Here is a 24144-nt window from a genome sequence, read left to right on the forward strand (position 1 = left end):
TCACCCCCAAAGAAAGGGAATTTCCACATGCAGAGACCCTATATTCAAAAGATAATAGAGCACTGGGACATACAGAAGTGAGGGGGGCAGAGTTCATAATAAACCAGCATCAGCATTCCCCACAGCTAAAGGAAAGGGTGGTAGTTGTGCTGTGAAGAATCATCTGCTCCAATAATTTCAACAGTCTTGTCCAGAATATTTTATGATGTATGTTTGTGAAGAACATCAAGCTGTAAATATAATCCTAAAAAGGAGTGCAGGCCAACAGGCACAAGCTACATGAAGGAAAAGTCCAATAGAATTTTTTTACTAATTTCTAAAATGAGTGATATCAAATACTGGAAGAGGTTGCCCTTAAAAAAGTTGAGGCTGATGAATCTCCATCCTTAAAGATATTTAAAACTCAGCTGGGCAAGATCCTGAACAACTTATCCAACATCTGAGTTGGCCCTGCTTTAAGGAAGGGATGACCTCCAGAGGTCATATCCAACCTGAATTATTCAATGATTCTAAGTAGTAGTATAAAATATCTTTTACTACTTCTCTACTTCTCAATTTCTGTAACATATTTTGTAAAGTAGTCCTTCCTCCATCCATCCTCTTAAAGAAACCACGTGCTACCAATATGATTAATACCTTTCATTCCCTTTTCTATAGCCATATTCTGTAGTATAGTCATTGACTCTCCATAATGAAATCAATCTTCTGTATGTTGAGAAGGTTTTTACTACTACATTAAGTAGTTATAAGATTTTATTTAAAAGCATACCTTGAATTAGATGAATCATCCAGTTTCATTAGTGTTTTGAAAACTATCCCTTTCAATTCCTTTGTGCAGCGTATGAACTGTAGCACAAGAAGAGTAGCAATCAACTGCAGTAGTTTTTCTTTTCCATTTGGGCCTCAGGAAGAAGAAAAGGGAAGCGGTATTACTATTTAAATGATTTCTTGACAACATAAAAGGTACCTTCTGCAAAGTACTCCACATGACTTTAAAACATCAATTGTACTAATGCTATTTAATTTTTTCACCATACTGTCACTACTATCAAGAGTATTCACTTAAGTGATTTGACAAACACACTCCTGGCTTTCAAACTTAAACTTGGTAAAGCTTTGTTGGGATTTCTGCAGTTTGTGTTTGCTTGGGTTCTAATCTACTTTGATTTCAATATATGCAATAAGGGGAAACTTGTAAGATTTTTGTCCTTTGATGAAAGGACTGCACCCTCTAATAATTTAGAAAGAAGGAATTGCCTTTCTTGCCTCCTAAGTTTTCTGGTCTGCTGCCAGCAAAGAGCACCAATAGACAGAATCAAACAGCAAAGTGCGTACAGGGAGAGTGCCTACTGAATGCTGCAGACAGTGTGTGTAAGATAAATATAACTCATATTATTGGAAATGTGAAAAGAAGAAGTAATCTCTGCCTCTCTCCTAGGAGAAACTTTTCTTCCCTTTTTTTCTTTAGTAGATATTAATATAGAAGGTAAAATAATTGACATAAAAGAACCTCTGTTGCTACTCCAACTATCCCACATCCTCCACATATTTCTCCAGGAGATGCGCTTAACTATCAGGACACTATATTGAGAGAGAAATTGAGAAGAAACTGTATTATTAAAATTAGGCACTTTTGAAAACTTCAAGTTAAGAAATCCATTTAAATTATGAGCATATCTTACTGAGAGTTCCACTAGACATATAGAGTAATAACACAGTAATACACTGAAATGTATTATTGAAATATTGTATTATTGAAATATAATACAATGTACTGCTTTTTAATGACAGAAAAGTATTTACCAAGTGACTGAATGCCTTTTCTAATAAGAAAATTGTTAATTAAATGATCAACATCAAATTTCAAGATTTTTCCCAACTGTGGACTGAGATTCCAAGAGCCATCCTATGGAATAGAAAAAGATATGGATAAGCCAAAGATTCAGGACACTGAAAATGTATTTGGCAAGAACAAAATAGACATAGCAGAATTACTTTAAATACTTTTTTAAAAGCTTACAGAAACAGAAAAACTGAAATCCACATAATCAATTTAGGTGATTCAAATACTAAACTTCAAAAACCTTTGATATACCATCAAATGTCTGTAATTGACCTGGAATGTGGTAGTCAGACTACCTTGCAAAAAACCCTTGAACAGTAAGAACAAAGTAATTTCAAAATCATTCCCATATAAAGTATGCACAATGACAACACTAGCCTTTTCAAACTTACTTGAAACAAATTCCTTCAGGAAATTATTTTTAAAGGTACTAAAAAATAAGCGTTCCTCTTATGCAAAAGAAACAATAAAGGAACCCTTTCCTCTGCTGAGAATGCAAAATCTCTATAAAATCATTGCTTACTATATGTGTTAAATGCAGTATTAAAAAAAAAAAATCCTATTTTATCTGACTTTCCCTGCCAAAGATTAGACAACTCTCATGATTAAAATTATCTGCCAAATAGTTTGCTACCCTGAGAACAGATGGAAGACAGGCTTTCAATAGGATGTTCAAGTACTTATTCTTCAATATTAAATACTTTTGAAACTCTACCTGTCCTTGCAGCTTTATGTCTTAGAAAACTGTAACTGTAGACACAAATGTATAACCATTCATATAATATAATTGAGAAGAAAATATCTGATTTTAAATGGATGTTTAGATAGTAATTATCCAAATTATGTAAAAAGTGAAAATCTGTAGAATACTAAGTTTAATTAGTGTAAAAAACTGTGAGAAACTTTTATTTTTAAAATTCAACAATTGGCAATTTTGCTTAAAAAGAAGAAATCTTGAACTGCACTTTGGGACTTAATTCCCACAAAAGTCCATCACAAGTCTACTACTCTTATCTCCATTGTATCCATGTGGCATGTAGTAATGGTTCAGTGTTTAAAAATAATTTGATAGAAGTGTCCTGTCAAAAATATAGGAAAAATGTATCTCTTCTTGATCCTGAGGTCGGCTATACTTTACTACTTTCACATACAAACTTTGTACATAAAATAAAGGTAATGATACAAAAAATGAGGCAATACTTTATAAAAAAATAGGAAGAAAGAGTCATGAGGCTGCAAATACTAGGCGGGCTGTGCTGCACTAAGGAACATGAAGCTGAGGCACCTTAAAGACTTACTGAATCTAGTGTACAGGGTGTATTCCCAGCAAAAGGGAATTCAATATACCACCATACTGAATGGCCAATCTCTGCTGATAAACGACAAGAGTCTCCACTGAGGGCATCCCACGGTGGCTTCTTCACTTGGATCATGTAATATTCTTGAAAACCTCCTGTTTATTACTTACAGATATGACTGTGTGACCAACAGTATCTGACTGTTTATCATGACCTCACCTCTTAAGTAGGTAAGCTCACCAAACTGGCGATGGGTTATGCGGAACAGAGACTCCTCCCACAACAAAGGACATACCAAAACAACAAAGCTAAACATTATCTGCTCTGACTCCTACCTGCAGGATTCTTGGACAGTATGGTTTCATTCAGTTGCCCTAGCAGTTGGTCTGACTGTCCAGGGGAAGTTCCTGCTGCAAGATCTCTCAGTCCAATCCTCTAAAACCCAACTACTTTTTTTCTTGCATAATGTGCATTATTTGCAGCCACTTCTTCCACTTAGCTTCCCCTATATGTTTTTATACTTGTCCCAGGAAGTCCCCAAGCTGCAAACTGATGGAGGCTCTAAAAAGGTTCTGGAGGTGTATTGCTACCTGTTGGCCCTGATCTTATACTATTCCTTATGTATCCATTGCTGAGTTACCCGTGAAAGCAATAAAACATAGCATGACTGATGTCATCATACACTTGTAAAATGTGTCTATAAACATTTTATAAATGCATTTTACTTTATCTCAGGACACAAAGTAAAAATCTTTTTTTCTGCTACCTATATATATTTTTTAAGTAATGCACACATAGACTATGGGTGCTGTACCTGATTTTGGAGTGCAAAAATTTCTTTCCAGTTTGCAGAAGTCCACTCAATTCTCTGTTGAATCCTTTCTTTCTCTGTTGTTATAAAGCACCTTGATGGTTCCTGGAGAGGATAATGTTCACTAAGAATCTTACCACCATTACCCGTGCAGCTGCTACATCACGATACAAATTAATTGCATTTAAAAGTTTAAAACCCACTCCTCTTTTTAAAAAGAAACCTGTTTTTCCAGTTGAAAAAGGTTCATTCTCCCCCATTTAGGAAAGCACAAACATCAGCTACAGCTGAAGAACGTTCCTGTTTAGCAAAATTAGGAATGAAATAATTCCAGAGTTAGTGAGACATTTTTTCTCTTTTTAAACAAAACTGTATGTCTTCTTGTATTATGCACATTATCATTATACTGTCATTTGTATGTTCAAAATGAAAATAAAAAACCATATTGTTTAAAATAAAAATTTCTTACCCTGTTCTACCTTACACTGGGCCAATCCAGAGCAAAATTTGACTCTGGAGATGTTATCATCACTTATTGGTTCTGATTTTATACTGTTTCTTAAGCATGATGGATTAACCATGAAAGGAACAAAAAATAGCATGACTTCGGTGTCATGATGCTTTTTATAAAACCAGTTTATAAAGCAAAGAAAGCAAAATCATTTACAAACTCTTTATCAGAAGGCAGAGCTGAAGACAGTTTTCCCTTCTACTCATATCTTATTTTTAGGTAATGCATGAACAGAGGATGGGTACTGCACCTGGTTTTGGAGCTCAGGAATTTCATTCCTATTTACCGAGCTGAGCGGAAGTCTTTGCTGAATGCTCTGTGTTGGCATAGAACAGCAAGATTGTTCCTGAACAAACAGAATAATGTTCATTAGGAATCTTGCTCTACCACCGTTACCCATATAGCTACTACTTCATGATACAAAGTAATTCCATTTTAAAAGTCGCCTATTAGAGAAGTAAGAAACAAGTGGCAGAATTCGGAGTATAAGATTTGTCACTTTGAAAAAGAATAACTAAAAATGAATCAAAGAAAAAGAAAGCTTTCTGCATTTCAGGTTCAGATTTCTTTAATTGGAAAGCAGCCTCGTTACCAGCCTTACCATGTTCTTTTTTGGTTGTACAACCATGAACCTTGAAATGCAAACATTTAAGGCAGCTTTCATTGGCTGAATGCAGCTTGGATTTCAACATGACATGTGTAGCATCCTATATATGAGAGACTACTAACGGAAGGCTTACCACAACCTTAAACTCCTCAGTGAATCCTTCTTCAGGAGCTGTAACATCGCACTGATGTTCTGCCTTTTTCTTACACCTTAACCATGGTGATGCTTCTTTTCTATTAGCTTGAAAAATAGGAAATTTGGGAATAACTTGTTTTTCAACATTAGTCTTTTCAGAATTTCTGCATGTAGGGGTAGGTGAACCACACAATACTAAACCCTGCATCGGAGCAACACAAGAGGAATAAACTTGTTTCATGCATCCCCCCAATTTTTGAGAAGAGGAGGCACAGGGAGGAGGAGGAAGAGCAGGTTCAGGAACATCCACGCAAACATCTGATTTTGTAAATGCAGGTGTCTGAAGTGACTTTTGTTCAGTCAGATCAATTCCTCCTCCTGGCTTAGGTTTAAAACCAAATGATGAGAAAGGTTCAGCAACTTCCAGCAGATGAAGGTCATATAGTGAAGGAGACCTTGTTCCAGATGATGTCTCCTTTGTGATATCTCTATCAGAACTGAAATTTGATCTGAGACTGCAAATGCTACTTTCAGGTTCAGAAACATTTAGAAAGCCCTGCACCATGCTTTTTCGTGAGATGCTCTTTAGGCTAACAGGAACTTCTTCAGGTTGAAATTGGAAGCTTTCAGGTTCACCTTTCCCACTTAGGAAATCAGCGGAATAAACATCTCCTACTGCTGGGGAACATGCCTGTTTAGTAAAATTACAAGAAAACAAAATAATTCTAGAATTAGTAAGGCATTTTTTGCTTTTTAATCAAAACAGTATTTTTTCTTACGTTGTGTGCAGTACCATTATATTGTCATTCATATGTTCAAAATGAAAGTAATACATCAGTTAAACTAAAAATCTCTTACTCTCTTCTACCTTACACTGGGCAAATTCAGAGGAAAATTTGACTGTGAAAAAAATATGAGCAGAGAGGTATTTTACATTATTAAGATAAAAATGATTAATACAATGATGATTATGAGCCAAGCAAGTTCCACTGTACAATACTGCTGTATATACACAGAAGATAGATCTACACAAAGTGAGGTGTGGATCCTGCTTGTGCTGCAGTTCTGAGGTCCAGTAGCTGCTGCATGCAAGCTAGTGAGCCTGGGCTGTACTGCCACCATACACCAATGCGGATGTTTGGTACTCTTCTGCCTAGGAATTCTTGGGCCACAGGATTGGGAAAATGGCTTTATATGAGTTGACCTAAGTTAGAGAACACACATGCAGATACTGTTCTAAAAAGCTCACAATCTAAGAGATTAGATTACAGTCTATACATTACAAGACTATAGGCTGAGATGATGCTCCCAAGTTGCATTAAATGCACATCATGGTCATGCACAACATAATTTAATAGACAAATAATGATTTTCTTGAGTCCCCTACACCATTTGGAGACGTAAATCTTTAATCTGCTAAGACTTTACGGACTGACAGAATTATACCTGATGGCTAACTGATGCAGGCATCTCTTGTAGTTTCCAAAGGCAAGAGAGAGCTACCATAACTAGCAAACATCCAATTTCACGAGTTCAGTTTTCCCTCATTGCACCCCCATTATCTCAGTCTCGTCCCATTGCATGCTAGCAGTATGTCCTCTTCTTCCAGTCATGCTTATCTCCATTCCCAGAGTGTCTCTGCTTTGGCTGTACCCCTCTCCTAGTGGAGCCTTAGTTATGGATCAATACATTGATTTTCCTTGAAACTTTCTCCCCAGTTTCTTAGAATTGAATTTAAGGCTTCATCTACACTAGCATGTTCTTGTGAGAGAATCCTCTAACAGGTGTTAGTTTCTTCTGGAAGGGAGAAGTCTGTATTATCATATTGTCTCTCAAAACTTCTGCTGTGCTCATGATATTTTTAAGTGTACTTTACTTTTGGGACAAGTTCCTCCGAATCTTCATGTTTACAATAAAATTGCATACAGTACTTGTGTGGCATCAATTATATTGAAAGTAATTAAAAATTTAACAGATTTCATGAACAATTATTATATAGTTACACATACAACACACTGCCACAACTGGATAATATACAAAAAACATTAGCAATAAGAACATATATTAAATGTCGTTACCAGGGCAAAGGCAATTTCTTCTGAAAAAAAGCCACCAGATTCCATTGACCTTTGGTCCCAGTCCATGTAAGGTAAAAAATCTACATCTTCTTGAGTTATAATTTCCAGGATGTTTGGAGCATCATCAGAACAAGTTTCATTAGCATCCTAAATTAAAATGCATCACAGTTACGAACCTGAAAATTGTCTGGCATTATAGAGACAGTGCATTTTTCTTCATGATTTTGAAATATGTTGAAAACAGGGAATAAGCAGATAATGCAGTACATTAAAAATACTCAGTATATACAAAAATCCAGTAAATTTAACTTCACATTTTTTACTATATTGAGGGACTATGTATTGTCAGTAATCAGATTCACATGACATATAAAGGTGGACAGTATATATTTATATGTATAATTTGTTCAGATCTACCTAACTGCAATAAAAAACAACTCTTGCACAGTTCTTTTTGTCAGAATCTTACTGCCACCCTTTAAAGGAAAGCAAACATAAGCATTATTATAGCTTAAAATACGTTGCATTCTGAAAAATCATGTTAAGATGACAAATTACATAGCATAGTATAATGCCAAGCTGAATGGGCTAGTCTAGGTACATCTGCATGGTACTGCATTGTGTTGTGTAGGAGCTTTTGCCTTAAGAAGTCTGCAATGTTTTGTTCCACTGGGTCAAAAAAAGTCATCCTAGACTAGAAATGAGATTAAAGCTATTATATTTACAGACATAATTCGAACATAACATTCTAGAATCCTGTTTCTTGAGAGGCATCATATCAAACAACAAAAAGGTGGAACTGAATCTTTTGAAGAATTGCCAAAACAGATACATAAAAATCAGAATGACAGATAATAAATAATCTGTTGACACCCTTTGTAAACAACTAGTTCATGAAATCACACAGGTGCTCCCTTGCTAATCTGCAACAAATTTTTTCTTCTGAATATTGCTTCTGTTACGTACCAGATAAAATATTCAGGTGCATTACAGAAAGATATTTAAACTGACTCAGTTGAATTATCTTATTTTGAAAAGCAGTCCTTCACCTGGGAATTTCTAATAACTTCCCAGCATTGCATTTTATACTTGCTTTTTAATCAGGTGCTTTTTGGAATGCATGTGTGTCTTTTGATCTTCAATTGAGAATGGTGGAGTTGTTACTCAGGAAAGTAGTATTTCCAGAAAAAGCTAACTCTTATAATGTACATATGCTACCAGTATTGTTTTTTTCATAGTAATGTAGACACCAAGACAAAACAGTAAAAATAGGAAAAGTTATCCTTGTTTTATCCAGCCGCTCCATTGAATTCTTCATTCAGGCATACTTTTATTTATGTTAATATACCATATGAAATATAAATTGCGATGATGAAAGATCTGTTTTGGACATGGTAAAAAGCTGCAAAAGTTTTCCTTTTTGAACTTCATGAGGTTCCTGTCAGCCATTTCTCCAGCTTATCGAGGTACTTCTGGATGGCAGCATGACTTCTCTGGTGTATCAGCCACTCTTCCCAGTTTTGTATCATTAGCAAACTTGCTGAAGGTACAAGTCTGTCCCACCATCCAGAACATTAATAAAGACTTTGAACAGGACAGGCACCACTACTGGCCCCTGGGGTACACCAGTAGTGACTGGCCTTCAACCAGACCTCCCTTTGGGCCTGGCCATTCAGACAGTTTTCAATCCATCTCACTGTTTTCTCATCCAGCCCATACTTTATCAGCTTCTGTATTGAGCATCATATGAGTCAAAAGCCTTACTGAAGTCCAAGTAGACAACATCCATTGCTCTCCCCTCATCTACCATGTCAGTCATTTAATCTTCAAAGTTTTCAAGTTAGTCAAGCATGACTTGCCCGTGGTGAATCCACGTTGGCTACTTCCAATGACTGTCTTATCCTTCATGTGCCTGGAACTGGTTTCCAGGATTAGCTGCTCCACCACCTTCCCAGGGATCAAGGTGAGACTGAACAGCCTGTAGTTCCCTGGGTCCTCCTTCCTGCCCTTCCTGAACAGAGGAGTGACAGTTGCTTTCCTCCAGTCTTTGGGCACTTCTCCCAGTTGCCATGATCATTCAAGGATTTTTGAGAGTGGCCTCACAATAACACCAGCCAGCTCCCTCAACACTCGTGGGTGCATCCCACCAGGACCCATGGACTTACGTATGTCCAGTTTGCTTAACTATTCCTTCACTTGACCCTCTTCCACCAAGGGTACATCTTCCTTGCTCTAAAATTCTGCTCTAGTCTCTGGGGCCTTGAATTTCCCAAGGCTGGTTTTGCTAAAGACTGAGGCAACAAAGACATTCAGTACCTCAGCCTATTCCATGTCCTGTGTAACCAGTTCCCCTGCCCATTCAGCAGCAGGCCTACATTTTCCCTAGTCTTCCTTTTGCCACTTACGTACTTACAGAAGTCTTTCATGTTTTCTCTGACATCCCTTGCCAGGTTCAACTCCATGTGGACTCTAGCTTTCCTAATGATGTCTCTGCATGCTCAGATAGTGTCTATTCCTTTCAGGTTACCTGTCCCTGCTTCCACTGTCAGTATACTTCCTTTTTATCTTTGAGTTTTTCCAGGAGTTCCTTGTTCACCCATGTTCATGCCAGGCCTCCTGGTATTTTTTCCTAATTCCTGTTCATTTGAAATAGACTGCTCTTGAGCTTGCAGGAAGTGATCCTTGGGTCTGAAATAGTGACTATAGGTAACCCCTATAATCAGTGCTGAGAAAAAGACCTCTTGAGAAAAGTAATCTGAACTGGTTTAGGTATTTAACTTCAGGATGAGGTTAATCAAGCTCTAGAAATATCTATTTATTTCCATTGACCATGAAAGGAAGGCAAATGACTGATTTATTGCTAAATGTACACACATGTATTCAGTCAGAAGAATTCCAATTCTCTGTGCCCCATCTAATACTTAATCCAACAGATATCATCTTGCTTATTGTGATACAGCTTTCCATTTGAAAACTCTTCTTACCGACTCTTGAATTTCAAGGTTGTCATTTATATGTATTTCTTTCCATTTGCTGCAAAGCTTTAGTTTCTCCTACCACTGTTCTAATAGTGAAAACAAATGAAAAAGTTCCACAGTTCACTGCAATATTAAAGAGAGATTTTTCAAGTTTACTTTCCTTGTGACTTCCACCTGACACAGACTAGACACCCCTAGAATGACTTTTACCAATCCAGAACCCATTACTTCAGCAATCCATGGCTATAGTGGCCAGTTTGCTATAGTTTGTCATCCTTACTTTTTATGAGGAAGAGTTCTGTGACTTATGCACCAAGGATTGAAGAGTACTCTTCATCTGGTCTTGTCCTTTGACCTCTCTGGCTCCCACAGCACTATCAGCAATTACAAACACTTGTAGCAAATCACAACAGGAACACACAGATTGACAAACTTGGATTGTAAAGTAAGGACCAGCAATATCAGAGATAGAAAAGGAAAATAACTTGCTATATTGCAGAAGAAACCAAAATAATGTCAAAAATAATAGTTTTAGCTCTCTTGTAAAAGAATAATAATTGTTCAGCAAAACGAAGACTAGTTTTGACATGTACAAGGTTACAGAATTTAGAGTCTTTTGACAGAGAAGCTAGTGGGAACAAGATATTATACAGAAAACATACCCTTTTCTCAACTGCAACGAAGCTTGTAAACTGGCTTATAATTGAGTTCTCCAAGCTGAGGTGAATAATCATGTTTTTCAAGGTTTGTTTCTTCATCTAGATTGTTAAGTATTAACAAATGGAACAGGTAGAAAAAATATGATCAGCTAAAAGAAATGTTGATGTCAAAACTGAACACATACCTATAAACACATTTATGCACTCTAAATAGGGACATGTAAAAGTAAGAGCTCATGTGAATATACTGGCCTGCCTAACTGTCTACTCCCTTCTAACTTCCTCTACTCCCTCACTCAACTTTGGGCAGGGATATGCATTTCCTCTAGTTAGACTTCTTTTGGTTCTGTCCTTCTTCTAGTGTAAGAAGAAGCTGTACTTTATAAGAAGAATTAGTCTGAAGTCTCAAATAACCCAAGATGGCAATATGGTGCGTTTTTAATGAGTTAAAAGACATTTTTTAACAGATCATCATTAAGTCTGTTTATCTGTAAAACACAGGTCACAATTTTCCATCCTATACAAAAGCTATGGACTTCCACTAGACTAATATGTATTGACCTTCATGAAATTAAAATGTTACGTCACAGGAAAAGAAGAATCACCAATGGCCTACAATGACAGGGTACAGATTAGGAAAAATATGCCAGTAGAGGACATTCTCATAGTGGGGAATATGAAAACACTGTCCCAAAATTTTTCAAAATCTTGTCTGGGAAGGTATTACGATATGGTGACTTTCACCTTAAAATGGTATTAAAATTGCAACCTTCTATTTACATTTAACAAAGCAAGAAAATCTTCTCTATTCCACTGAAATATTTGTTATTTTAAATTTTAAATGTATACTTTTTATTTCAGATTATCAAACCTCATGTTCTGTTTCATTCTCATGAAGAATCCCATCTTCATAGTCATTAATGAAAGCTCTTGCTGCAAGTTTGTGCAGCACCTAGAAAGAAAACTAAACTGATGATAAGAGTAGTAATTTTTTTTTCTTTAAATTCTTCCTTTAGTTTATGAGGTCCAGTTTCACGCAATTAGCTTCCATATTTACACAGAATCCCATTCTCTAAGGAAGGTTCAAGCTACTTTTCCAGTTGAAAAGCAATCACAACCTGCACCTAAGATACATTTTTATTTCACTTAATTTCAGCAAACTAAAAAATACCCAGGTCTTTACTTGTGCACATTCTCTCTAGAGTCAAGGTGAGGAAAAAAAAGCAGGCATGCAAACAAACAGAAAACTCTACCAGACAATTAATCTCAACTTGAAATGGCTAACAAAAACAGGTAGGAAGAATGCCCCTTCTGGACGCACACATTTTTCTCCGGTGACTGTAAACAGAGCCTGGACAACTACCTCAGATTTAACCAACAATATCTATACAGGTGAAGTTAGGTAAATTAATCCTGACCATAAAAATACCGAATCTGGGGAAAAAGTAAAGTGAGGCTAGAGTGTTCAACTTAAAAAAATCATTAGGTGTACCATTATCAAGTCATTTTTGACCTGAGAGGATGCATGCAGAAAAGGGAAATACTGAGCTGTACTAACCAGAAATTAATTTTTTGAACTAAACTAGTCTTTCATAGAAAACAAAAACAATTTCGGTCTCTTCAATATGTTAAAGCTAACAAAGAGGGGGAGCTTTGTGGGAGCAATGTGGTAAAGCCCAGCTGTATTCCAGTCCCAATTGCCAAAACATTCCCACTGGCTCATTTTTGGAAGAATATAATAGATGCCAAAGAGACCTACGTCTGAAGAAAACCTCTTAAGCAAATAGTTAGTTTTTGAGCTAAGGTAAATTGGCAAAAGAAACAGGTAGAAATTCTCAGAGTTCATCGAAAGCATCAAGAATTAATAATTTGTTTCTAATTTTGACCCTGTTTTTGATCATTTTGCCATTTCAGTTTACACCTTTCAGAACTTGCTTTTCTTTTAACTGCATCTGGAATTTGTAGTACAGGTATTTTTATAAAAGCAAAAATTCATTATGGCAAGCAAATACATTGCTTTCATTTGCCAATTTTATTTACCTGTAGAAGGACATGTCCCTGGAAACCAATTGTCCTTATGGAAACCAACACAACCAACATGTCCATGGAAACCAATCCATGATAGTAGCTTTCAAAGTAGATTACACTAAATAGGGAACAAAATAATTTCTATCTGAAAACAAATTAGCTTCCCTTAGTGGGGAAGGGATGACAGTCATACCAGAATTATCACTGATGGTTGACTATTTTGATTTTTGAATTTCATTGATTGCAGACACCTGTTAGATTTAATAAATGGTTCTTTTTAGCCTGTTTTTCTTTTCAAGATGGGTGCTGTGCTTTCCTCTGCATAAAGACTCCTCACTTCATTGTTACTGAAGCAGAGGAAAGGCTAGTAACACTTTACTGTCTCTTTTTCCATACATTTCTAGAGATGACAGACTAGTGATGAGATGTTCCACATTGCAACAATTTACAGCATGATAGAGAATGCTGGTGCAGCAGCTCCTTCACAGAGGTCGCCTGAAGAACAGCCAACCCAAGGATAAAGCTAAAGCCCAAACAGGCTGCCAAAATAAGCAGCAGCACCTCCTATTCTGAGAAGCTTAAGTTTTGTGTTAGAAAGCATGGAGAAAGGTGACACTTCTGTGTAAAACAGTTTCCTTTTAAAGGTCTGAAAACTGAAGGTCTGTGTTAAAAAATCAGAAGGAAAAAAAAGTGCAAGAGCTGCTGAAAACTGGAGTTTCAACTCCTTCAAAAGAACATAGTAAGTTTTTTTGTCTCACTACAGCATGTATGAATAATGTTGACCAAACTCACTGTTCCTGTCGTCTTCTGTAGTTCAGTAGTTGACACCACAGTCTGTAGTTCTTGGTCATTTATTACTGCTCTTAAGGTGGCCTAAAAGGAAAAAAAAAAAACCAAACGTGTTTCCTCTCTCTTATGCTATGTTACCAGCACACATGCATGCTGTTCTGTCTCCCAAATATAATTCAAATCTGTAACTCTTTGTGTGTCTAGGTTTATTAAATATTTCCCTTTACAACAAGGGGACAGTCACAAGTAAAGGAATCCTGTATTTATCAAAGCATAATGATAGGAACATTAAACTAGGTAACTTTTTCCTCTCTACTTCTTAGAGGGAAGACTAATAACGACAGTTAAATAGCAACTTAATTATATTTAACAATGAAAAAGAAGCTAAGTGCATGCTGCATAGAGGATATATAATACAATATAATATTTCCTTTGTGATTGTTTTACATATGAATTTCTATCCAGTACTGCATGTGTATTCCAGTCTTTACCTGAGTACAGTCAGGGATGAATCCATAGACAAGAAGTCTGTCATTGTTAAATAATGACTGTATTTGAGCAGGAGCCTGCATTGGCTCTGGTGCACCTGTATTAAACTGTTGCCATTTAATAGAAACTGAACTGCATCCTGGAGAAAGTATTCTAGATACCTGGCTCTGTATCTGTGTGAAGAAGCAAAACAAATTACTTCTGTTTGTTAGCAGGCTTTCAAAAGAAAACAGAACCTCACAATAGAAAATAATGTATTTCCCATGTGAATGGAACTAATTTTTTTTTTTAAACAACTAAAGCCACATACTATTACTGGTACAAATGAGTCTAATGTTTGGAGGTAATAAGGAGAATCACTCAGCCATTATTGTACTGGCTTTGGAATAATGAGACTTCTTTTAAAGTAAAAGCTGAAATTTGAGAGTAAAGTTTCTATTCATCACGGTTGCCAAACAGGCTAGGGAATATGGCCTGCTGCACTTAGCATCATCTCCTACATGTGAACTCTGAGATACGTGAACATTTCTGCACATCTCCTGCTCTGGATAGTTCTGCATATATCACTCAAATGTCAGCCAGAATAGCAAGAGCAGAAATCTATGCTTTCATCCATTCCCCAGGAAAAAATATGCCAGATACTAGCCTTGCTGCAGCACCTCCTCTACTGTCACTGTTCCAGGAGAGACCATATTCAAGGCATAGAATAGTGCTGCAGACACATAACTATACAGGGAAACTGAAAAGCACCGCACGTAAGGTCCTAGATTGCCCGAAACTTCCAGATGCACCAACAGTCAAAAGTTACAGACTACAATTGCTACAGGCCTCATCACTATAGCAAGGACAATGTTGTAGATGGACTGTGACCTATGACAGAAGTAAAGCCATGTTTTTCCATTCAGGGACAATTATTTCTATAGCTTGATGCTCCTTAAACTTTTTCCAAGTTGGTGTTATTGCACTTACCAAGAAAAGTACAGGAGCTCTCTCAAAAAGAACAGAAAAAATAAAATAAGTCATGGCCGCCTTGTTTACTTTTACAGATTCAGTAACCAATCTGAATGAGAAGGTAGGACAACTACACTGACAAATTCCCTCCCTTATCAAAGAACTAAGGGTTTTCTACAGCTCTCACATATCTTCCTATACCATGTGTTCCTGTTGAAAATAAAGCGCCTTTCTAACATCCAAACTAACTACTTCTCTTTCTCACTTAGTATCCATTTACATTTAAAATAAAAGGCTTAATAGCAAGCACCTCTCCCTCCACCTTCTATCAAATGTTTCTTAAACTATCTTACTGTAATAGCAAAGCTACATGATCCTATGAAAAATAGTAACTCCCATTTTGAGATACTGAAGATACTCAGTATCAGATAGTGATACATCAGACAATGACCACATACTGAATATATCCAAGATTTATAAATGTACCTTTGCCTCCCAGTTATACTTCGATTTCGGGTCAAAGTATTCAAATGCTCCAGCACCATATTGGGACAAAGATCTCAGCATGTGTCGATTTGCCATGGAACTAATAACATCAACAACAACAACAACAACAAAATCCTTATGTAATTATTGAATTAAATTGGTAATCTGACACTATTTCTAAATATTTTGTTTTTAATTAGTACTGCTAGCTTTTTGAATTTGAATATTTTAAATTCTACCCTTTTTTCAGGGGACAGGCCAACTGAAAGCAACTGAGCCGATGAGTGTGCTGCTGTATTAGAGATTTCCTAATAACATTTGAGGAAATTACTCAATGTGGTGCTTAATTGCTGGCTGGGGCTAAACCATAACAATAGTACCTGAGTTTTTACATGTCACAGTGCAGGCCTGTGCAGAGAAATTAACCTAGGTCCAAACATCAATAAGGCTGCATCAAAATGATCCTAATCTTGAACTAATTAACCTCAATCTCAGAAGAGTTATTTAGCATAGACACAGTTATCTTATAACTAAGTCCAGTGTCAGCTGGGGAATGTTTCTATCTGAACAACATGGATATAACCAGTATGGTAATACTTACTAGCCTGACAGAACAGCAGGCTCTGTTCACCAACAGTCTTGACAACTGTGAAGCTATTTCATAGGCATATATACAAATGAGAGCTTTATAGAGGATTAAAAGAGAACAATTAAGCAGAGGAAAGTTCTTTTGGGTGAGAAACAACACAGTATGTCTTGAATCTCTGTTGGACATAAAGTAGATTCATTCTTCAACAGGATCATACTACTGTCTAAGTGACCTAATGAATCCTCACCAAAACCCCTCAAGGCAAAATCAAATAGTACAATTGTATCTATGCTAAGATGCGTAACATCTTGTGTTTAAAGTTCACTGCTCTTTCAAAAGTCTTTTTACAGATTTTGCTACCTTGTACAACTCTGTAAAGTACAAATCTTGCATTATGTAAAAATACTTTTTTTTCATTTACCCGCAGAGAATTATCACAGATAAAACAGATGTAGTAGTCTCTATTAATTCAGCCTTCTAGAAAACACTCTGTCTCCACAAGAGTATGAACCAGAGTGAACTTCTCTTTTACACCTCTTCACCATTATTACTTTACCAATGTAACATATTAAATACAGATCCTACCTACTGAAAGGAGATTGTTGCACATTACCACAGTGTTAGTGGTCTAGAGGAACCATTAACAAAAGCCATGCCCTCTCAGACTACTAGCACTGAGGTAATCCATTGCCAGGCCTAGTATCAATAACCAATAATCAATGAATGTAAATATGCTGAACATGAACATTAACAGGTATGTAAATATGTTGAAAATGGTGCCAGTATGCTGCTAATGGACACATATCATCTGTTCTTTATTGCATGTTGATGCAAATTCTACTATAGTTGTAATATATGATTACTCTGGAAGAGCACTAGAATGTCTGGTACGTGGCATGAAAGGTGTGCTTGTCCAGTGCTGGGGGAGGGCCCACAGCCATGAGATGTGGGAGCTATGATTAAGATGTCATTAAAAAAAAGCCAGTCCTTGAAGAACATGACCCTCACCACTGGTCTTTACTTTGATGTATCCTAGCCAACCCTCCCAGGATATGGTAAGAACTAACACTCCCTGATACTTACCCATTTATGCTTCGCAACTTGAAATTTGTAAATGTAACCCATTTCTTTTTAAAAAAGTTGCATTTGCATGGCAAGGTTTTGGTAGCGAGGGTGCTGCAGGGATGGCTTCTGTGAGAAGCTGCTAGAAACTTCCACTATGTCCAAGGGAGCCAGTGCTAGCTGGGTCCAAGATGGACCGACACCGCTGGCCAAGGCCAAGCCCATAAGTGACGGTGGCAGCACCTCTGGGGTAACAGAGTTAAGAAGGGGAAAAAAAAACAGCAACAGCAATTGGAGTCAGAGAGAGGAGAATGTGTGAGACAAAAAACTCTGCAAACACCAAGGCCAGAGCAGCAGGAGGGGCAGGAGGGGCTCCAGGCGCTGGAGCAGAGATTCCCCAGCAGCCCCTGGGGAAGACCATGGTGAGGCCGGCTGTGCCCCTGCAGCCATGGAGCTCCACAGGGAGGCAGATCTCCACCTGCAGCCCAGGGAGGACCCCATGCCAAAGCAGGGGGATGCCCGAAGGAGGCTGTGACCCCATAGGAAGTCCATGCTGGAACAGGCTCCTGGCAGGACCTGTGGACCCATGGAGAGAGGAGCCCACACTGGAGCAGGTTTGCTGGCAGTACTTGTGACCCCGAGTGGGAACCACACTGCAGCAATCTGTTCCTGAAGGACGGCACCCCGTGGAAGGACCCAGGCTGGAGCAGTTTGTGAAGAACTGCAGCCTGTGAGAAGGACTCACGTTGGAGAAGTTCATGGAGGACCGTCTCCCGTGGGAGGGATCCCATGCTGGAGCAGGGGCAGAGTGTGAGGAGTCCTCCCCCTGAGGAGGAAGGAGCGGCAGAGACAACGTGTGATGAACCGACTGCAGTCCCCATTCCCTGTCCTCCTGCACCACTCGGGGGAAGGAGGTAAAGAAATAGTGAGTGAAGTTGACCCAGGGAAGAAGGGAGGGGTGCGGGGAAGGTGTTTTAAGATTTGGTTTTATTTCTCATTATCCTACTCTGATTTCACTGGTAATAAATTAAATTCGTTTCCCCAAGTTGAGTCTTTTTTGCCCATGACAGTAATTGGTGAGTGATCTCTCCCTGTCCTTATCTTGACCCACAAGCTTCTAGTCATATTTTCTCTCCTCTGTGCAGCTGAGGACGGGAGTGATAGAGCGGCTTTGGTGGGCACCTGGCATCAACCCACCACACTGTTTCAGTCATGTACATATCTTTCCAGTTTGCTGTTACTGAAAACAGTCAAACTACATTACAATGAATTTCAGTGAGGTTTTGCCTGTTCCTCTGATCACTGAGGAGTCTAGTGCTACTTTGTCTTTAAGTAACTACCTTACAAAACAAATGAAAATAAATAAATTAGCAGTGGTTTGAAACAAAATACAATTGCTAGCTAACTTTCTACTTACCCAACACCACATGTAAATAGCCTTGTATGTTGGACATTATCTTTCACAATCTGGAAGGTCACACTCTCATTCTGAATGTGTCCATCCGATATAAGAAGAATGTTACGGTGTCCTTGAGAAGGAAATAGCAGGCTTAAGTAACGTAAGGTCTTCCATAAATCAGTGTTTCCCAATGTCGCGGTAGCAGACTGAAAAGTAAAGTATTACAATTTTAGTTTGAATTTAATTTATTTTTTCCTAAAATAACACATCATGTATAATTTAATCTTTATTTCATTATGCATTATGCCTTGTTTCCAAATATAAATGATTAATTCTTGAATTTTATTTGTTCCTGCTCTTCTACAATTACTATTAAAGACAGAGCTTAAGGTCCATCTAGTCCTGTATCTTCTCTGGCTTAAGCAAAAGGCACAGAAGAAACAGATAAGAAAAATGGTAAGTTCTACTCCTATGTTATTTTCAGAGCTTTGAGTAGTCAGTCATATCAGGACTTCTTGAACTGGAGCTGTCATCCAGACTATTGCATCTAAAAGCTATTTAGAGGTCTACCTTTTAATTTGCCTAACCCACTTTCTGAATTGAATTACAATTTAGTCTCAGCATCAAGCACGACAAGAAGTTCTGCTATTTATTATGCATGAAAAGAACTGTCTGGTTTTTGGTTTAAATCTGCTGACTGATCATTTTGCTGTGTCCTATTACCCTTAAGAGGTGAGAAATGGCAAGTAACCATCCCTATTCCACCTCTTCCTCTGTTTATCCTGGAAAAAGAGATTACTCCGTAAGGATTCAACAGAGACTAAAAGAAATCAGGACAAGTCCTCTCCTTGTACAGCAGGTCTTCCATACACCAGGTCACCTTTGTTTTCTGTCTCTCGAGCTCTTCTCTTTGAGATGGAATGACCAGAAGTGCCTACAGTATTCAAGATGCCACAGCAGTACAGATTTATAGAGCTACCCAATCGTTTACCTTTTTGACTGCTGCTGAACACTGGGCTACCATTTAAAGAGGACTATTCACAATGGCTTCAGCATCTCTTTGCTGGGTGAAGCCCAAAATTGTACAGGTATAGTTAGTGTTGTTTTCCACTTTGTGTTACTCTGCATTATTCACCATTTGCATCTTACTATCTCATTTTCAAGACATCCATCATATTGGTATTTTACACATTGTGCTAGCATCAAGGAGCTTTCGTTACAGATGACGAACCCACTTCTAGCACTCACAAGATACAGTACTAACCAAAACCTGTTGTCCCAAGTAGCCTACACCTGTTCTTTTGATGCCAAAAGCATTTTCCTTTTCACTAAAAGTCTTCTGGCCTAAGTGTTGCATTCAGTTACAAATTATAGAGTTCCATAAGGAAGTTAATAATTACCTCTCTTTCTGCTGTGAGCAGGCAATGAGAGGTATGAAACTCCAAAAAATAAATCGGGGGGGGAAACACTGAAAAAATTCTAACACTGATAGCTACTCAGCTTCAAAATAACAATTTAAGCAATCACTTAAAACCAAACTGGAATTAATATTCAGATGTGGCTGTGCTTGTTATTAGGGAAAATAGACTTCAAATAGACTAAATTACAGAAAAATCTTAGAAGTTGACCTAAAGAAAAAGAAAAAAACAGAGGAAAAGTTGCATAACAGAATTTTGCAATTATATGCATCCCACACAAAGAAGCATTCTTTGGACTGTATGACCTTTAAAGGTCCCTGCCAACCCAAACTGTTCTATGATTCTGCGATTCTTTAGAATACAACCAAACTGATTTACTTACTGTAATAAACTCCTTCAACGATGCCAAATCATTTGTGATGTTCGTTGAAAAAGAAGAAAATTCTGTGAAATCTGTGAACAAACATTGATATCAAGAGCATTAAAATATTAAGTATGTAGCAACAATATGAAAGCACAAGTTTACGTTTTATGACTGGAATATCAGAGTAGAGATATTGCATACTGCTACACGTTCCTAGTTGCAGTTCAGTGTTTTATGTTGGTTTGATAATAAAGATGTGCATAAAATTAAGCCATGACAAGAAGATAAAAGGTTGTGCGCTCAGGTAAAAAGGAACTAGAGAAACTTACTTGTGCCAAATTTGACTACATTCACTCTTTGTCTGAAACAAAATAGTTCCAAAACATGTAAAGCAATCTGCTTTGCTTGGTGTAGAACTGAACCTGCCATAGAATTTGAACAATCTAATAAAATAATAATTTCACTGTACAGCTGCTCTTCTTCAAATGCTGTTTCAAACTCTGGTTGGAATACAAGCATGCAAGCCTATAGGGGGAGAAACAAAATCATCAGTGCAGTGGACAAATACTATTTAATTAGAAGTGTACCCAAGCATCTTCATTGTTCTTATTATGGAATGAGAGCAAAATATAGCCATATTTTTAAGTTTTAACAAATATGTGTCATTTACTCTTTATGCCTGAAAAGTGCAACTTATCCCTACATGCCAGGTCTCACATGAAAAACTGAAAAAGGAATTTTGTGGTTTCATGTTCCTATCTGATTCATTCCTCAGCAAACAGCACTGGATTCTTTTCCACAAATTAAAAAAAAAAAAAAAAAATCAAAAAAATCACAGATATCATCTTCTACAATCATCACTGCCACCATCAGTTTGTGAGAAGTACTAGAATTAAAAAAATATGTAAACCACAAGTGCATACTGTCCTGGCTATGAACAGAGATGCTGTAAAAAACTTTCAAAAAAAAAAAAAAAAAAAAGGCTTTCAACAGTAGAACAATGAAATGCTTGAAGGAGTGAAAGTGTTTCCTATAGGGAAGGACAGGTTTGCAGTTTGGAAACACAATTAGGAATCTCTTTCTCCTTTCCTTGGGGGAATATCAGTATTATTGCAGTCATCAGAAAGAAATCCCTAAACTAATACATTTAAACTAAGCAATTCTGACTAAAAGGAAGAAAAATAAAAGACATCAGTGTTGGAAAGAAAACAATCTTATCTGTCATTTTACTTATTTTAATCAATTTCAACCTTGGATTGACAGATTGGTAACACCAAGACTTTACATTTCACTTCTGCAGCATTTTATCTTATTTAAGGAAAAAAAATATAAAAAGGACCTGAAAATAATAAAAGTGCCAGGACTTCACAAAAAATGTGGTAGAATGACATAGCTTCTAATAACCTGGAATCACATATTTTAAGTTTTAAATGTATTTATCAGGTAAGGAGTTACTGTGGGTGAAGGTAAAAGGGGTTGAACTGATCCTTCCTTTACTACTTAACCTTTTATTAATGTTTTCCAGCAGTGATAATGAGCTCTCTGTGACACAGCTACAGCTGGATTCAGTTTCTGGGTGATCCAGAGTGTTAGAAGTGCTAGCTATGTCTTTTTCACTTAATAGTGAAATTTGAGAATAATCACTGCAGTAGTAATAACTACAATGGAATGCAAAATCTTCTAGGAAGGCCAGATGCCTTAAAATAAACCACTGACAGGTTCTATAAATATTTGTGTGTAAGTTGTAAATACAGCACTACAAATTTAATGGTTTAAAATTTTACATATTTATAATTAGTGTAGTGATTGTATGACTCTCAAGCTATTTAGTTCCAGCCTCAGCCCTGACTTTTATTTGTTCACTTCCACTGCTGCAAATGCAACATGTGCATCAAACACTGTAGTCACATTTCTATGAAACACAAATAGCAGCAAAACAGTTAGAAAAAAGTGTTTAAACAGAAATGATTGAACACTGTTTTGAAACTTTTACTCTCTTACAAGGCAAAGGATAAAACAAAAGCAACAAGATTCTATGCAACTGAAAAGAAAACTCATTTCTGAAGAATACTCAGCTTAATAAAACAGATCAAGTTGATCACTGTCCATGGTGTGAAATTGTTCTTAATCTTTTATCCATCAAAACTAAACTGTTCCTGTTTATTATGTTTTAGTATATACAGTATTACCTCACAAACAGTACAAGTTATGCAGTACCTCACTCATTTTGTTGGGATGCTTCTCTACCCACATTCGAGGTAGGTAGACCTGAGAAATCCAGATATCTAGGACAAAGCCACTAACATCCAAGGAGCTGTTCTCCACAGTCTTAATTACAGCCTTGCAGTCTGTTTTCTGGAAGAGGAGAAAAATAGGCATTTAAATACTTATTTAATAACAATACAGTGAATATTATCTACATTGTGAGGATAATAGGACAATAAAGGACAGGGAATGACAACAGCAAATGTAATAGGGGTCATCCCAAAGCTTTTTGCCAAAAAGGTTACAGAAAGTTTACAAGGTACAGTTTCTATTTACATATTATGTTATTTAAAATATCATTCTCTTTCCTGAATGTATTTTTAGATAAGAAGACAACCAAAACAGAAAGGCTTCAAAAGCACAAAGAAATTTTGACCCGAGAGAAAAAGAGTACCAAGCTGTTTGCAGAATGAACAGTGCACAAAGCCAGACAGATCTGCCACAAGCATTTTCTAGGATAAAAGTTCCATTTTAAATACACAGCAGAACTGCCAAGGCAGAGGCATATTTACAGTAAAATTAATTTACCTTTATTTTAAGTTTGTGTGTCCAACTATGTATGCGTTCAATACTAGATGGCATCTCAATAGACATATCCACAGAAAATCCACTAAATAAAGGGAAAATAAAAAAAACCACCTGAATGGCACTCCAGGAAAGATGATGTTTAATCTGTATGTCATGACATCTCCATGAGAAGGAGCTATGCTTCGTGTCTTTTTTAACTCTTTGGATGAAAGTGGAGAATACTGAACTTGTTAGACAAGTTTCTGTCCCTAGGATACCCAAAGAATAACCATGCTGATTCACTACAGGTATTCATAGTTTAAAAGGCTAGAACGGATTAAGAGGCCATTTGACATGACCTCCTCTATAACACATTACATAACATTTTAGCCAATTATCTCTTCATTTAACCTAATGTTTTATTTTTCTAAAGCAAAGCTTCATAAGAGACAGCCAAACTGGATTTCAGAGAAGGCAAGTTCATCATTTTCCCTGGCTAAGTGTTCCAAACCTCACTGCTAAAACTGCATGTTTTTTTTTTTCTTACTCAGCTTTAATTTCCAGTCCTTGCTTCTCAGTTTATTTCTGTAATGACATTAAAAAGCAATTTGATAGGTGCAATCATACAATAAAAGATACATAAAAGACACAAGATACCATACAATGTCATGGAATCACCTCCCAGTTTGCAGACAGAGGTCAATGTGTGTGGCCTTGAGGCTGGGTTTTTGTTGTTGTTCGGTTTTGGGTATTTTATGTTTTGGTTCGCTTTTTATTTTCTTAGGGTGTTCATATTGGCGTTTTGCCAATTTCAGTCAGTCCTGCCTGACAAAGTAAAATAATCTTTTCACTTTACTACTTTTTGGTTTGTATATTT

At 37.0% G+C, this 24144-nt stretch overlaps 1 protein-coding gene across 1 annotated transcript; it reads right to left on the reverse strand.

Annotated features, from left to right (window-relative positions):
- Window positions 1–769: 769 nt before the first annotated feature.
- Window positions 770–23370, reverse strand: LOC104620784 (poly [ADP-ribose] polymerase 4-like; the record flags this gene model as incomplete). The annotated part of the gene is made up of 15 exons (XM_010287093.1): window positions 770–902; window positions 1804–1906; window positions 3956–4057; window positions 5204–5896; window positions 7284–7430; window positions 10924–11019; window positions 11792–11872; window positions 13741–13821; window positions 14229–14399; window positions 15664–15763; window positions 18732–18919; window positions 20514–20584; window positions 20825–21020; window positions 22713–22850; window positions 23289–23370. Coding segments are annotated over 15 exons (2382 nt in total), but the record flags the coding sequence as incomplete, so codon positions are not given.
- Window positions 23371–24144: the final 774 nt, after the last annotated feature.

This window comes from Phaethon lepturus, unplaced genomic scaffold, assembly GCF_000687285.1.
Source record: "Phaethon lepturus isolate BGI_N335 unplaced genomic scaffold, ASM68728v1 scaffold5690, whole genome shotgun sequence".
Classification (NCBI taxonomy): domain Eukaryota; kingdom Metazoa; phylum Chordata; class Aves; order Phaethontiformes; family Phaethontidae; genus Phaethon; species Phaethon lepturus.